General features: G+C 43.6%; 1 protein-coding gene and 1 long non-coding RNA gene across 3 annotated transcripts; one reads left to right on the top strand and one right to left on the bottom strand.

Moving 5' to 3' along the window:
* Positions 1 to 612: 612 nt before the first annotated feature.
* ncapd3 (non-SMC condensin II complex, subunit D3) lies at positions 613 to 13,375 on the bottom strand. The gene is made up of 34 exons (XM_053618992.1): positions 12,594 to 13,375; positions 11,469 to 11,623; positions 11,204 to 11,366; positions 10,888 to 11,063; positions 10,332 to 10,511; positions 9,669 to 9,730; positions 9,256 to 9,343; positions 8,975 to 9,105; positions 8,178 to 8,250; positions 7,959 to 8,084; positions 7,596 to 7,857; positions 7,405 to 7,443; positions 7,146 to 7,286; positions 6,958 to 7,031; positions 6,700 to 6,834; positions 6,298 to 6,518; positions 5,725 to 5,916; positions 5,521 to 5,618; positions 5,311 to 5,420; positions 5,075 to 5,182; positions 4,870 to 4,978; positions 4,520 to 4,621; positions 4,101 to 4,419; positions 3,837 to 3,974; positions 3,038 to 3,171; positions 2,735 to 2,922; positions 2,434 to 2,544; positions 2,183 to 2,341; positions 1,855 to 1,958; positions 1,668 to 1,735; positions 1,391 to 1,438; positions 1,017 to 1,079; positions 858 to 903; positions 613 to 751 (listed from the first exon to the last, which is right to left on the bottom strand). Exons 1-34 carry the CDS (start codon positions 12,643 to 12,645, stop codon positions 676 to 678), a joined length of 4,251 nt encoding a protein of 1,416 aa, XP_053474967.1. The 5' UTR covers positions 12,646 to 13,375; the 3' UTR covers positions 613 to 675.
* LOC128604138 (uncharacterized) lies at positions 745 to 2,742 on the top strand. Of its 2 annotated transcripts, XR_008385144.1 has the most exons (5): positions 745 to 1,118; positions 1,628 to 1,726; positions 1,871 to 1,995; positions 2,261 to 2,323; positions 2,440 to 2,742. It is a non-coding gene; the product is annotated as an uncharacterized LOC128604138 (long non-coding RNA). The 2 variants fall into 2 exon arrangements; XR_008385143.1 differs by having other exon boundaries at positions 2,261 to 2,742.
* Positions 13,376 to 13,416: the final 41 nt, after the last annotated feature.

Genomic DNA, 13,416 nt, shown 5'->3' with positions numbered 1-13,416 from the left:
TTGGTGCTTTATGTTGCTAACAAGTAACTTATGGCCGCCATTTTAGAATCATCTCGTCTGTAGGTCTATTCCTAGAACATGATTATGTGATAATTATATGCACTCTGGTCACTGTATCAGGTTTACCCACTGTATAGTTCACTACATAAGTGAATGGTTAGCAGCCGTAGTCCATTAGTTGGTACAGACAAGTTTTTAATCAGCTGTTCTTGACCCGTCCCTGTCTATCAGTGTAGAAGGAGCACCAAGGCGTCAAACCTTTCCACATGTTGTACCACAGATGCTTCTGAATTCTCAAATCTGATCGGTCAAGTGTTGGAATTTTCTGTCCATAACTCTTGACAGCAATCTTTTCCTAGAGGTGTATTTAAGATCGGAAGGAGTCTCCGGTGTCAGTGCTTTGCAGTAGTCACTAAGGAGAGAAGAATTTACGCTTTGCTTTCCGTTCAGATTTGTTACACTTTATTAACGTCAAGAGAAAGTCAGTTTATAGCTGCTATGACAGAAGTGATACAGGTACAGAAAACAGAGACCGTTCCTTTCGTTATATATACACACGGGGGGGGGGGGGGGGGGTGTGAGATGTATAGGTGAGAGAAAGTTATGAGGACGGTGATAAACAGATACAGCTGAAGAGATTATGGGAACACACAATCATATAATATAAACGCATGTTCATAACTGCCGTCTCCTGCGTTGGGTTTTCCTCACAACAGGAGACTCTACGTTCCACTGCCTTGGTGCTGGAGCTCTGGGGGGAGAAGAAAAGGAGAAAAAGAAAAAAAAAAAAACAACAATGTTAATATGTTTAGTTATAGTATGTCTGGCACTGCAAAAAGACCCTAGAAGAGACTTACTCATGGTCAGGTGATATCAGATGTAGAACATTCTCACTACTCTTGCCTGCAGCCAGAAACAATCACAAGTATGTTACGACAAGAATCAGAGTAAGAGCAAAAAAAAAATACAACCGGTGCTTAGTTGTGTAAGTGAAATCGATGCAGAAGAAAGAATACCGCCAGCGCCGTCGATGCAGATGGCACTTAGCTGCTCGCCGAACGTCACTTCGTTGATGCTCTCTATACAAACACACACGGAGAGTGTTACACAAAGACGAGGTAAACAGTTATGAGTGTAATTCATTTTATAGCTATTTCAAGGCAACCATTAATCCTCCTAAGAACGTATTGTTCTCCTAATTTAATGATAAACGTGTTTACTTTAAGACCGCTAAGCTGCGTTTCAATCCACGTATATTCCAACGGCTAAAACTGGACAAGCGTTAATGTGTTAGTTAGCAGATATAAGTTCTGGGTGTTACAGCCAATCTATTTTCTTTTGACCAGGGTTTATGTGAGGATCACATGTGCAGGTGTTTATGACGTCCTACCCTGCGGCGTGCTGATAGCTCTCCCGTCAAACACTCCTTTTGCACGTCCTGTAGGAGAAATCGAACATTTTGTATGCTAGAAAATGTGCAATATTATTGTTTTTTTTTTTTTTTGGTACGAGAAGAATAAAACATGCTGTTGTAGGAAAATAATCAACTTGACAGTAAGTCCAGTTCGCATTGGGCTACATCAAATTACACAGTCGATAATTTCTTTAAATTATTTTCTCCTAACAGGATAACCGACAGAGTACAAACTGTTCATGTGCAGGTTTACCTGAAGACATTACACTGCGGGAAGGTCTCTGTCCCACAGGGGTCAGAATTCCAGCAAAGGTACGCCGTCTGAGAGGAAGAATTTGTACTAGCTTTGTGTAGGCTTGCAACTTTCAAGCGACATAAATGATATGTTTATGACGTTCAAGTGACTTTTATTAACTCTGGTCTCTGCACCATGGTGTTACCTGAGTGTGTCTGCAGATTTCAGGGTGTTTGAGGGTCTCTGGGCAGACTGAAGTGGCAGAGGTGTGGCTCTGACGCCTGGGGCTGGAGATACAGCGGCGCTACCCTGAACATACACGGGACATATAGCATCAGGGCATGAGGTGAGATGATGCGTGTGTGTGTATGAGACTCATTAAGTGTGTACATTTGGCTTGGGGGAAAAAAAAACTAAAAATTCAACTTGACTAAAAAAAATCAGCCCTGCTTTCTAAAGTCTGTGAGAACATTCCTGTGTGTGTGTGTGTGTGTGTGTGTGTGTGTGTGTGTGTGTGTGTGTGAGAGACTCACTTTAGTTCTGGGTGACAATGTGAAACTGCTAAGCTGCTGCTCCAGCTTCTGCTCTTTTTGTTTCTCAAACATCTTCAGGTTGTACTCAACTTCTGCAGCCAGCTGCTCATCTGCTGCAAAGAGCTCCTTCACCTCAGAGCGGTAGTCCTGCATGGTCACCTAACACACACACACACACACCCACCCATCCTAAATCCCTGTCTCATTAACACCAACTAATCTACCATTGTTTATTCCCTGTGAGCTTTTACCTGCAGGAACGCCATGAGGTGTTTGAGCACGGGCAAGCGCTTCTCCTCGAGCATGTTCTTCAGGGCGATGACCATGGGGATTACGTTCTCCACAAAGTTCTTTTTCTGCACCTGTTCGAACGGAACACGCCCGAAATTTAACCACAGACCTGAGAGCAGACTTCCTGCTGTTCCTGCAGTTAAATATGGGAGCTAGGGCAGGCTAAGCTGATCCTGGACCAGTTTTAAAGGGTTGTGGTGTCATTTACATGTTCACTCTGTGTGTGTGTGTGTGTGTGTGTGTGAGAGAGAGGACTGCAACCTGAGAGATGAGCTTTTTCTGCAGCACGGCTTTAGCGGCAGCCATCTCGTCCTCCGGAGCATCGTCGCTGGATGAAGGGCCGCTCATGGCAGTCAGCTTGATCTCCTTCAGTGAAAGAACATCGAACACGTCAGCCAGCAGCTCAGCGCCCTCCGAATCTAAAGGCAGCTCCGAGTCCACGAAACACGCTGCGAGTGACACACACATCATTAGATTAGAAAATTAAAGACACACAGATCCAATACACACTCGTCTCCTTTCATACACACACACACACACACACACACACACACACACACACACCCAGTACGTCCTGGCTGATTCTGGTCGTAATATTAAAGCGCTGCTCATCTGTGAAGTGTTTCAGGAGGAATCTGTAGATCCTGAAACGTTTGCCCAGGTTCATCTGCCCCTTCATAGAAAACCTGCTCTTCTCACTGCCAAAACACACACACACACACACATAATGAAATTCATTTGAGTGACTCCTCATTTCAGTCCGTTCAATTAAACGAATCATCTAAATTCTTTCAAATTAATTCAGACTCCTTCAGATTAATTCAGATTCTTTAAAATTGGTTTTGATTCGCTCAGATTGGTTTAGATTTGTTCAGATGTTTTCTTATTCGTTCAGATGCTTTCAGACATATTCGGATTCATTCAGATTTGTGTTGACTCATTCGCATTTGTTTCGATTCATCCAGATTCATTCGGATTCATTCTGTGTGTGTTCAGATTCATTCATTTTTATTTTGATTCCTTCCGATTCATTCTGGAGGTGTTTTGATTCATCAAGATTCGTTCGGATTTGTTTCGATTCATCCAGATTCATTCGAATTCGTTTTAATTCATCCAGGTTAATTCATCCAGATTTGTTGAGATTGTTTCAGTCGCGCACTTCGCTCAAGTGTGCAGTCTCTAAGGCAGACAGCAAACAGCTTGAGTAGTGTAAAATGGCTATTGATTGTTGTTTTTGCGTTATTTAATAATGTGCTGGTATAGCTGTGTTTAGAAGAGTGAATTCTTTTCATTTTAACCTCTGCCTTGGCCAAACGATTCACTGACTCAATGTTTTTATTAAAATGCAAGTTAGCACGCTCACCTCTGTGTCTGTGAGAATCTGTTGTATTTCTTGTGCTTCTCGTAGGCGTTGAAGTGGAAGATGCACTCGATGAAGTGCTGAGAGAACATTAGCGGGTTCTTCTTCAGCAGCAGGTCCACCAGGCAGTACTCACAGAGACTTCACAACAGCAACAAAATCAACATGACTTACACTTGAAAAAAAAGAAACACTAGGTCTAAAAAGGGAACACTGAAAAGCAGAGGCGTCACGGTGTTAGAAAAACATCACCAACCGAAGACCTACTCTGCAATGGAGGGATCTGGGTCCACCAGGACGGCAGCGAATCGGAAGAACAGAGAACCTCTCCATTTGACAAACTCCTCCTGCAGCAGGTTGGTGAGCATGATGAGGCTCTGCTCTCTGATGAGCGGCTCGGTGTCTCTGAGGCAGGCTGAGATGTTGTTGATGTACCGGGTCAGCGTGTTCGGGTAGCGCACGCACAGATCGCACAGGACCACCACCACGTTACTGCGCACAGCTAACTCCGTGCCCACCTCCAGCTCGCGCGCAAACGCAGGAATGTAGCGCACCATCAGCTCCTCGTGCTGCAGGCAAAGCTTCCCTGCACAGAGATAGGACAAAAAAAAGAAAGAGAAAGAAGATGAGTCTGGTATTAAGAGAGGTTCAGCGAGGGAATGTTTGTGAACCGGTGCGTGTCATACCTAGCGTGAGGACTGCATGAGCTCGTACCACTGTCGGCATCGAGGAAGGCTTGAATTGAGAGAGAGGTTGACTGACTGGCAACTCCGCACCCTCTCCAACCACTGGAGGCACCACACACACACAAACAAACAAAAGATTCATCACGATACATGCAAAACAAATTTTCAGACTTTTTTTTCCCCCCAGGCTTTTTGCCACATACAATAAAGTATGATTTCAAATTATGGATAGATGGATGTACAATTTAGATGGATGTAAGATTCGGATGGATGGATACATGATTTGGATGGATGGATGATTTGGATGGATGAATGGAAGGATTAACAGATGGATGGATTAATGAACAGACCAGGATGCTCAGATGTGGTTAGAATGGACTGAACGAGGAGGAAGACTCTCTTCTGCACTTTGGCAGGGCAGTGTAGAGAGACCATGCCCAGAGTGTATAAGTGCTTCACCTGAGAAAGAGAGGAGAAAGGAACAGTTTACCGCGACTACATTTGGGTTCAGTTTAAAAACCAACTCTTTGGGTTTTGGGCCAGATCAGGTCTTACCAGCAGATCCTCATTTAGATTCTCTGCTCCGCCCTCGTTTAAAAGGACGGTGGAGAGGTACTCCTCACATACAGAGACCAGCTCTCCACAGAACTGGTTCAGGAAGCTCTTTAACACACACACACACACACACACACACACACACACACACACACACACACACACACACACACACAGTGAACGGAAAGCTTGTGAAAATGACGTTTTAAGAACACAACACCGGTGTGTATGGTTACCATGGTGTCCTTGACGTTGTCGGATTGGCCGAGACTGAACAGAGTGTCCACGCTGGCGCTGATCACCTCCAGGGGTAGACTGAAGCCCTTCAGCCATGCAATCAGATCATCTACAGACACACACACACACACATTAATAATAATTCAGTATTCCTTTATTTATAGCTAGATAACAGATGAGACATTTTTATGTAATTTAATGATCCTTACCAACGATCCTGCTTTTGGTATCATCATTGAGACTCGCCGCAGTGTGACCAAGGACAGTCAGAATGTGGCAGGTTGTAGCCACGTCGATTACGGGGGACCTGTCGAACGTTCATTATTCACTTTTAGTCATTGAATCTTTTTTTATATCCAAGATCATGTGGCTGATCTGTTATCTTGTGTAAGTGGTGCTGAACGAGTGCTGACCCGACTGTGCGATTCCAGGCCTCCAGAACAGTGCCCAAGTTGAGCTTAGTGCAGCAGCCGGCCACTTTGGCCAGCAGGAGCCACGCGGCCGCCGCCTGCTCACGCTCCGTGTGCCAGATCAGACTTTTCACCAGCGTGGCAGAAAACTTCTCCTGCCTCGACCACACACTGAACGCCTTACTGAAATATCGCCTGCAGAGAGGGACGGAGAGGGAGAGAGAGAAAGAGAGAGAACAAACAAGAGGCAGAGAGTGAGCATGAGGCAGAGATAGAGACAGAGAGAATAGAGAGAGAGGCAGAGTGTGAGGCAGAGAGAGAAGTAGAAAGAGAGTTAAAGAGAGAGGCAGAGAGATAGAGACAGACAAAGAGTGAGATGCAGCGAGAGGCAGCGTGTGAAGCAGAGAGAGAGAAGCAGAGAGACAGAAACAGAGAGAGACAGACAGAGAGAGAGATAGAGACGGACAGACAGAGAGAGAGAGAGAGAGAGGTAGAGAGAGAGAGAGAGAGAGGCAGAGAGAGACACACGGAGAGAGAGAGAGAGAGACACACAGAGAGACAGAGACACAGACTCACCTGAGGTCCTGACACTTATCACACATCAGTCTCAGCAGGTCCCAGGCCACTCTCTGGGAGACGTCGTCATGGCGATAGCTGCTGTGACATCTGATGCAAGTGACAATTTTGTCGTTGAGGCACTCAAGAGCTTTCTCCTGTACAGAGCTCTCAGAGTCCATCACTGCAGGGACCACGCCCCTCAGCCACGCCTCCTGCACCTCTGCGCTGTCAGGTAGTGCCTACACACCCACATTTACACACACACACACACACACACACACACACACACACACACCACAGCTTATCAAAAGCCAAAACACTCAAGTCTGAGCTTTTAGCTATCTTGGTCCTCTTAGTCTCTTGATAAACAGTTGTAGCGGCCATTTTGAACGACAGCTGGCAGCTGAATGAACAACTCACAGTGAGGAGATCCATAAGACACTGCATGGCTTTCTTCTTCACGGACACGGCCGGGTCCCGACAGCACTCGGAGAGAACGGCCAGATTCTCCGGACTACACGTGATCACGCTGTGCTTCAGCAGGCTCATTATAGTCTACACACACACACACACACACACACACACACACAGAGATAGATATAATTAATTCACCACAAGTTACTGTTTGACATGCTAAAGGACACTCGAGTGCGAGCGCGAGTGTGTGTGTGTGTATACCTCGAGGGCGCATTTCCTGACGTTGGTCTTGGGGTCACTCACACGCTGTTTAAACAGAGCCAAGGTTTCCTGATCTAAAGAAGGACAGAAGAATTCAATAAAAGAGAGAGTTATAGACTCGGGTCATGCACGACGCACATTATCTGGGGTGTGTGTGTGTGTGTGTGTGTGTGTGTGTGTGGACTGACACTCGATGGCGGTAGCGTCGTGGCTCATGCCATCGTCGGTGCTGCGGTGTCCGGCAGCTTCCAGGCTCTTGTGCTTGGTCAGCTCGATGGTACGGAAGGTCAAGGCCGTTTTTTGAGCCATCTCTGATCTCTTTAGAGTCTCTGGAAAGAAAAAAAAAAACTTTTTAAAAATAAAATCATAGCACAGCATCAGAAATGAATATATTGTAATGGCTTAGCTTTAAAGGAACAAAAGAGAAAGCGGAGAGGTTATGCTTACGCTCAGAGCGTCCGGTCTCCATCATGGTCTGTGAACCAGCTGAGGAGAAATAAAGGCATGAAGAGCTCCAATCACATAAAGCAATGGTCCTCTTTATCATTCCATTAGATGAACTATTTCGTTCTGCCTTCTTACGGAACGACACACCCCTCGCTCGTGGAAGTGGTAACGAATGAAACGGAATAACGTACTCGTGGAGGAGGAAGAGAAGAGCTCGTGAATCCACTTGGGGGTGTTGTGGCAGGGCAGCTCTAAGCACTGGGCGAGGCAGTGCATGGAGTGCGCTCGGACCGTGGGCGAGACGTCGGAGCGGCGGCCGTACACCACGCTGCGCACCAGGAAACGGTGCGAGAGGTACACGGCCAGATCAGGTTCCAGCGCCTCGTCTGCCTCCCGTTCCTCCTGCGCCAGCAGCACCATGGCCACGTCCAGAGCAAACATGCGGAACGCCACCTGCAGACACAGACAGTGTGTGTGCGCGAAATAGAGGTTTCCCTAGACTTAAAAAAAAAAACACTGAATGTATGCATTTTTTTTAAATAGTGAACACACACCCTGGTATTTAGAGAATAGTTATAAAGCCACTTGACAAAAGTGGCATAATGTTCACACGGCATCTTAGTCACCAGCTTCCCGACAGCTTGAGCTCCGCTAGCGCGGTATTCTGCCTTCTCCACCATCTGAAACACACACACACCCAAGTCACTTCTATGTTTTTACTTTAAAAAAAAAAAAAAAAAAAGTATTAATAAAATGAATCCCCAGTAATCCACCTGGTGACAGATGTGCTGTACGAGGATCCTAAGCAGCGGCAATGTGTCCTCCTTGTGCTCGTCCACAATATGGCTGCAGAACACACACACACACGAGATAAACTTTCAGAACTTATAATTAGAGCTCGACTGATTATTTGTTTTCCTGATATTTAAGCTTTTTTCCATTATCGGTTTTGTAATATCGTATCCACCGATAAATGGCGCCATCTTGTGGGCATTTTGAGAATTGCGGCGCAGGAACAGCCATTGCAGAACTAAATCTGAGGAGAGATGAGTCAACATCGGTGTGCACAGGTAAAGTATACTTGCTTTGCTTTAATTAATAAACTTAGCAGTTAACATAGCAGCCATTAATGTACACAGTAGATGTGTTCAATAAACGCTTGATATGTCGTTTAAGCAGCTTGGTGCTCAGAAACAGCGACAAACTCACGGTGTCACGTGATCGGTTTACCTCATCGACTCTTTTATTAAGATAAAAACACTTGAGTAACAGTGCACTTTATTTATGGGTTTAGCACTCTTTCAGACCCCTCTATTTATGGGTGTATAAATAAGAGTTATAATATTTTAAAAACGTAAAAATAAAGAAAGAAATAAAATAAAATACACATAACCCTAACAACAGACACAACTTTGTCCTTTTCCATACTAACCACCAGCTTTACTGAGGAATACCATGAAATCGAATTAAGTACTTCCTTAACAAAGCAACAAGTTTATATAGAATAAAAGGAAACAAGAAAAACGTGATCGTGATATCAATATTATATCTACAGATATTCTTTCCTGACCCGATGAAGCGGACGGCCTGGTCTCTGGCGTTGCAGACGGCCTGTGATGGGGCGAGCAGACACGGCTTCGCTCTCTCCTTCCTCATCATCAGGATGACGTACAGCAGGCGGTGGAAGACACGCCGGCGACACTGAAGCCCAAGAAACCTCGTTTAATTATAAATTATTCCACTCACGTCACAGGGTCTTGCTTGGATTCCATTATTGACCGGACTGGAATTTATTCTTAAAAGATTTTTATTTATATATATATATATAAAATATATAAATAAGACACTCGCCTCATTTCCTTCACCGTGATTGGAGGAGCAGAGCAGCCAGAGGCCGTGATAGGCGAGCTCGGGGAGGCTCTGCAGTTTGTCCACGTCGCTGATAATGAGACAAAACACAAAATACGTTATCACAGAGAACTATTATATATGTAAAGGAATATCTTGGGCACATGCTGTTATAGAAAAATGATCGTTAATCCATCTATTATGTACCAATACAAACCTGGTTTGTTGGTGGTTTTTTTTGGCGGTTGTACTACTGTCAGCGCTGATGCGACCGAAAACTAATTAATTAACTAATTAATTAATTAATCACTCAACACTTTCCTGACCAATCAGGAGGAAACCCATCATGGCAGTCACTTACAGGGAATTACTGTATACTAAATGATGCCGGAAGGCGTGCGTGTACAACAACTGACCGTTTCTGAGCGAAGGACAGCTCTCCGACGACCGGCTCGAAGTTGGTGAGTTCGGTGAACAACTGCAAAATAACGTTACTTCATTTCAATTTAATCGACGTTGCTAAGTAAAGAAAAGAAAAAAAAAAATAAATAAAATTGTTGGTCTGAAATACTGAGTAACTGAGCGATTGGGTGTTTGTTTTCTTAACTAAATGACTCGAACTGCTCATTACTAGTAAGTATTACTCGTATTCATTCACTTTAAACACGGAGTTTAAACACGCATCAAGTTCAGATTAGTCGGTTTTTGTCCCGTCCGCCCCCGCCCCTCCCCAAGATTAGGTCTCGAACAATTAAGTGAGTTTCAACGATATTTCAAACGATTCCCGGCCGTGTTCACGAAGCTCCGCCCCCAGAGGATCTATATAAATGATTGACAGGAGGCGCATCCAAACACAAACAAGGCCATGGTTTAATCTTTGTTGTGTATTTATATACACACACGTTTTACATACTGTATCTTCCTGGTTCAGTAAGTTAAAGGTTACGAGTGTTTAAAGGGCTATCTGAAAGTCACAACCTTCTGATCTGATCGTCTGTGTCTAATAAGCTAAAATGCCCTCGTTACACCAAACGGTGACAGCGAGATCGTCGACATGGTCGTCGTCATCGCTTACTGACCCGCATGCAGCTATCGGCGCTCTGCGGTTTGTCCCGGAGCGAAAACTTCTCCAGCAGCTTGAGCAGCGTTCGCACGAGTCCGGCCACGTCCTCACGCATTCCCAACAGATCCTGGGCTGAGAAATACACCTCCTCCTCCTCGTCATCGTCTTCCTCCTCCTCCTCCTCATCAATCTCCATCTGGAAGAGGAACGCAGACAGACGGTTACGATCCGATACGCTTTTAATCTCTTTGGCCACCATATATATTTGCTTTAATACGCCATATCATATGATCGGTTTGGGGGTGGGGGGATCGTCATACATACCAAATATCCCCCCTTTTCATTTAAACACTCCATGTCACAGACAATACACTGTTATAGAAAATTCCGCGCCGCACTGCGTTCAATGTCGAATTCGCCGGATAAAATTCGATTATTTGAAAAGGAATTTTGCACGTCGACCGAAAGGATTTTAAGTTTTAGCTCCGCCCACACGCAACCGAATTCGTACATGACGTAGAGACGCCGTGATTGACGCCATTAAGTTCTGGTTAACCGGACAGACGGCAGACCTCCTGCGAGACTTTCTTCGGGGGTTTGGGCCGTTTCCCGCTCTTGGCTTCACCCTGCGAGCTCTTCAGCGTGCCTTTCTTGCGTTTCTTCCCCGAGCTCTGCGGCCAGCATTTCAGCACCACGTCCAGGCACGTGTCGAACAGGATCTGATGGAACACTTTGTTGGCAACACTGCCTGTGGGGGGAAAAAAGACAACCCCCAAAACAAAACAGATTTAACAGTTTACATCACGTCACCTTCGATCTCAGTCTAATAAACACAACACACGATACTCTGAAAGGTCGCGAGGAGAAACGTGAGCTCGCGATACTCACCCGGGACGGTGAGCAGCAGCAGGTAGAGCGACGCAGCCTGCAGACTGTGGCGTCTCTGCTCCACGCTGGACGATTTGGTTTTGGCGCCGAGGACGAAGCACGCCAGCACGGCCACCAGAGACTTCACCGACACGCCGTTTTCTCCCAACACCTTCCACACGCTCTGTTGCAGGAAAAGACAAAAAAAAGACAGACACGTATAAGATCTGTAAGATCGCAAGAAGCACGTCGGATCGGAACACGCCCTTTCGGAGGCTGGCGTCACCTGAGTGTTGTCGTCGGCGTCTGCGGTGGAGAACGGCAGTAACTGCTCGTACACTTTCTTAAACGCGTTAACGTCTTCTTTTATTTCCTCTTCGACGGCGGGGTCGAGGGGCTCGGCGTCCGTGAACTCACACTCCCACACCGCGTCCACCCAAGCTGGAGAGAACACACACACACACACACACACACACACACACACACCAAAAGACTATTCACTTTTATCCACTTGAGCACTCGACTAGCTTTTATAAATTTGCTTTATTTCATCTCTGAAGTTACTTTTATATTATTTGAACGATTGTACTTTTACTCTATTTTTAATTTACATTAAACAATTTTAAATTATTTAAAATTTACCCTACTTTAATTTGTTCTTATTTTTGTTATTGATATTTACTGGACTATTGTTGTTTTTTTTTTTTAATTAATCCACTTATACTGCTAAACAACAAAAAAACAAAAACAAGTTAGTTATTATTATTCTTCAATCCAAGCTTCTCAGATATACGACAAAAAAGTGGAGTAAAATCATCTGTTTTGCAAGCCAGGCTTTAAGTAAGTAAGTAAACAAACAAACAAACAAACAAAAACAATCCAGCTATCCAACTGTAAATCGTGAACTAGGATCTCGTCCCAAATCCACACTTAGAGTCCTAGAAGTGCACACCGTGTTAACCGGAAGCCCTTTCAGTTTAAACCCTAACTAGTGCACTTCTACCGGGAGGAGCCACTGATTTGGAGTTGAGCCGAAAGCTCCGTTGACTATTCAGAAATGTTTGTAAACCTTACTGAATCTATATTTAAGGCTGTTTATTCAGCCAAGCAGCCAGGTTTATCAGCCAAGTATATACCTATATACAACACAACCTGTATACCGCGTACATATAATAATAAATATTTTAATTAGCTAAACTAAATGCCGTTAGCATTGTATAATTCCGGGACTGGTTAATGTTTTGGGCTAATGACGTTAGCTTAGCGAACTAGCTACAGCCTGACTTGGTGTTTTCTGACCAACAGAAGACACCAATAAATATATTTAAACACCAGCTTCAAAGAGGTCTTTGTTTTTTTTTTTTTAAATAAATGTACAAAAATAAAATAAATAAAAACAAATAAATCATACCGGTGGATACAGCGTTTAACTTCAACAGCTGTATCGCGCGCATCAACTCCATTTTCGCTTCGAATCCGCGCGGCAAACTCCAGACCCGCCTCTCGCGCACCACGCATGCGCTAAGTCTTGTCAGGGTTGCCAGATTGTATCCTTACATCCTCCAACAACATCAAGAACGATAATAAAGTTTATTATTAGCATTATTACAATTGATAATATATTATCTACATTACAATTATACATTAATTGATAATAATAATAATAATAATAATAATAATAATGTTCCAAGCTAGACGGTTAAGTAAAATAAAAAAGTAAAATCAAATAAAAACAAATATAGTTATATAAAAATCGATTATTATTGTTATTATTACATTTCTGTCTGTAATCTAAAAACTAAATAAGAAATAAAAACAGAGTTTGAGATAATATAGAACATAGACAACATATATAGAAAATAGAGTTTGTTAAAGAAAAAAACAATGGGCATAAATACAGCGTGCATAAAAATAATCTAAATTAGAAATAATCTAAAATAGAGTTTCTTTTTAAAAAATGAATGGAAGAAAATTAATTGAGTAAATAAAAAGTAGAGCGTGTACAAACAAGAGTGAGGATAAACAATTAGAAAAAATAATAATAAAGTTGGGGAGAAAACAGAACAGACGAATTATAGAAACAGTGTTTGTAAAAGAAAAACAAGAATGAGAGTAAATAAAACCAGGAAAATTAGTAAAATAAATAAATTAAACAATCGATCTTGAATTATATTTAGTTTGGATGATGTAAAGTGATTTATTTTAGATGGGTTTTAGATGCACGTAATAAGTCA

Source organism: Ictalurus furcatus, chromosome 29, assembly GCF_023375685.1.
Source record: "Ictalurus furcatus strain D&B chromosome 29, Billie_1.0, whole genome shotgun sequence".
NCBI classification, from domain to species: Eukaryota; Metazoa; Chordata; class Actinopteri; order Siluriformes; family Ictaluridae; genus Ictalurus; species Ictalurus furcatus.
The sequence above is the reverse complement of the archived record's forward strand: the minus strand, read 5'-3'. Positions and strand labels throughout refer to the sequence as shown.

Bases quoted from the DNA above. Each gene is read 5' to 3' on its own strand.
- ncapd3 (XM_053618992.1), bottom strand. From the start codon at position 12,645: ATGGAGTTGATGCGCGCGATACAGCTGTTGAAGTTAAACGCTGTATCC. The intron at 10,512-10,887 runs GTCTGCCGTCTG...TTCCTCTTCCAG, and splicing joins CGAAGAAAGTCTCGCAGGAG to ATGGAGATTGATGAGGAGGA. The intron at 5,183-5,310 runs GTAACCATACAC...TGTGTGTTAAAG, and splicing joins ACAACGTCAAGGACACCATG to AGCTTCCTGAACCAGTTCTG.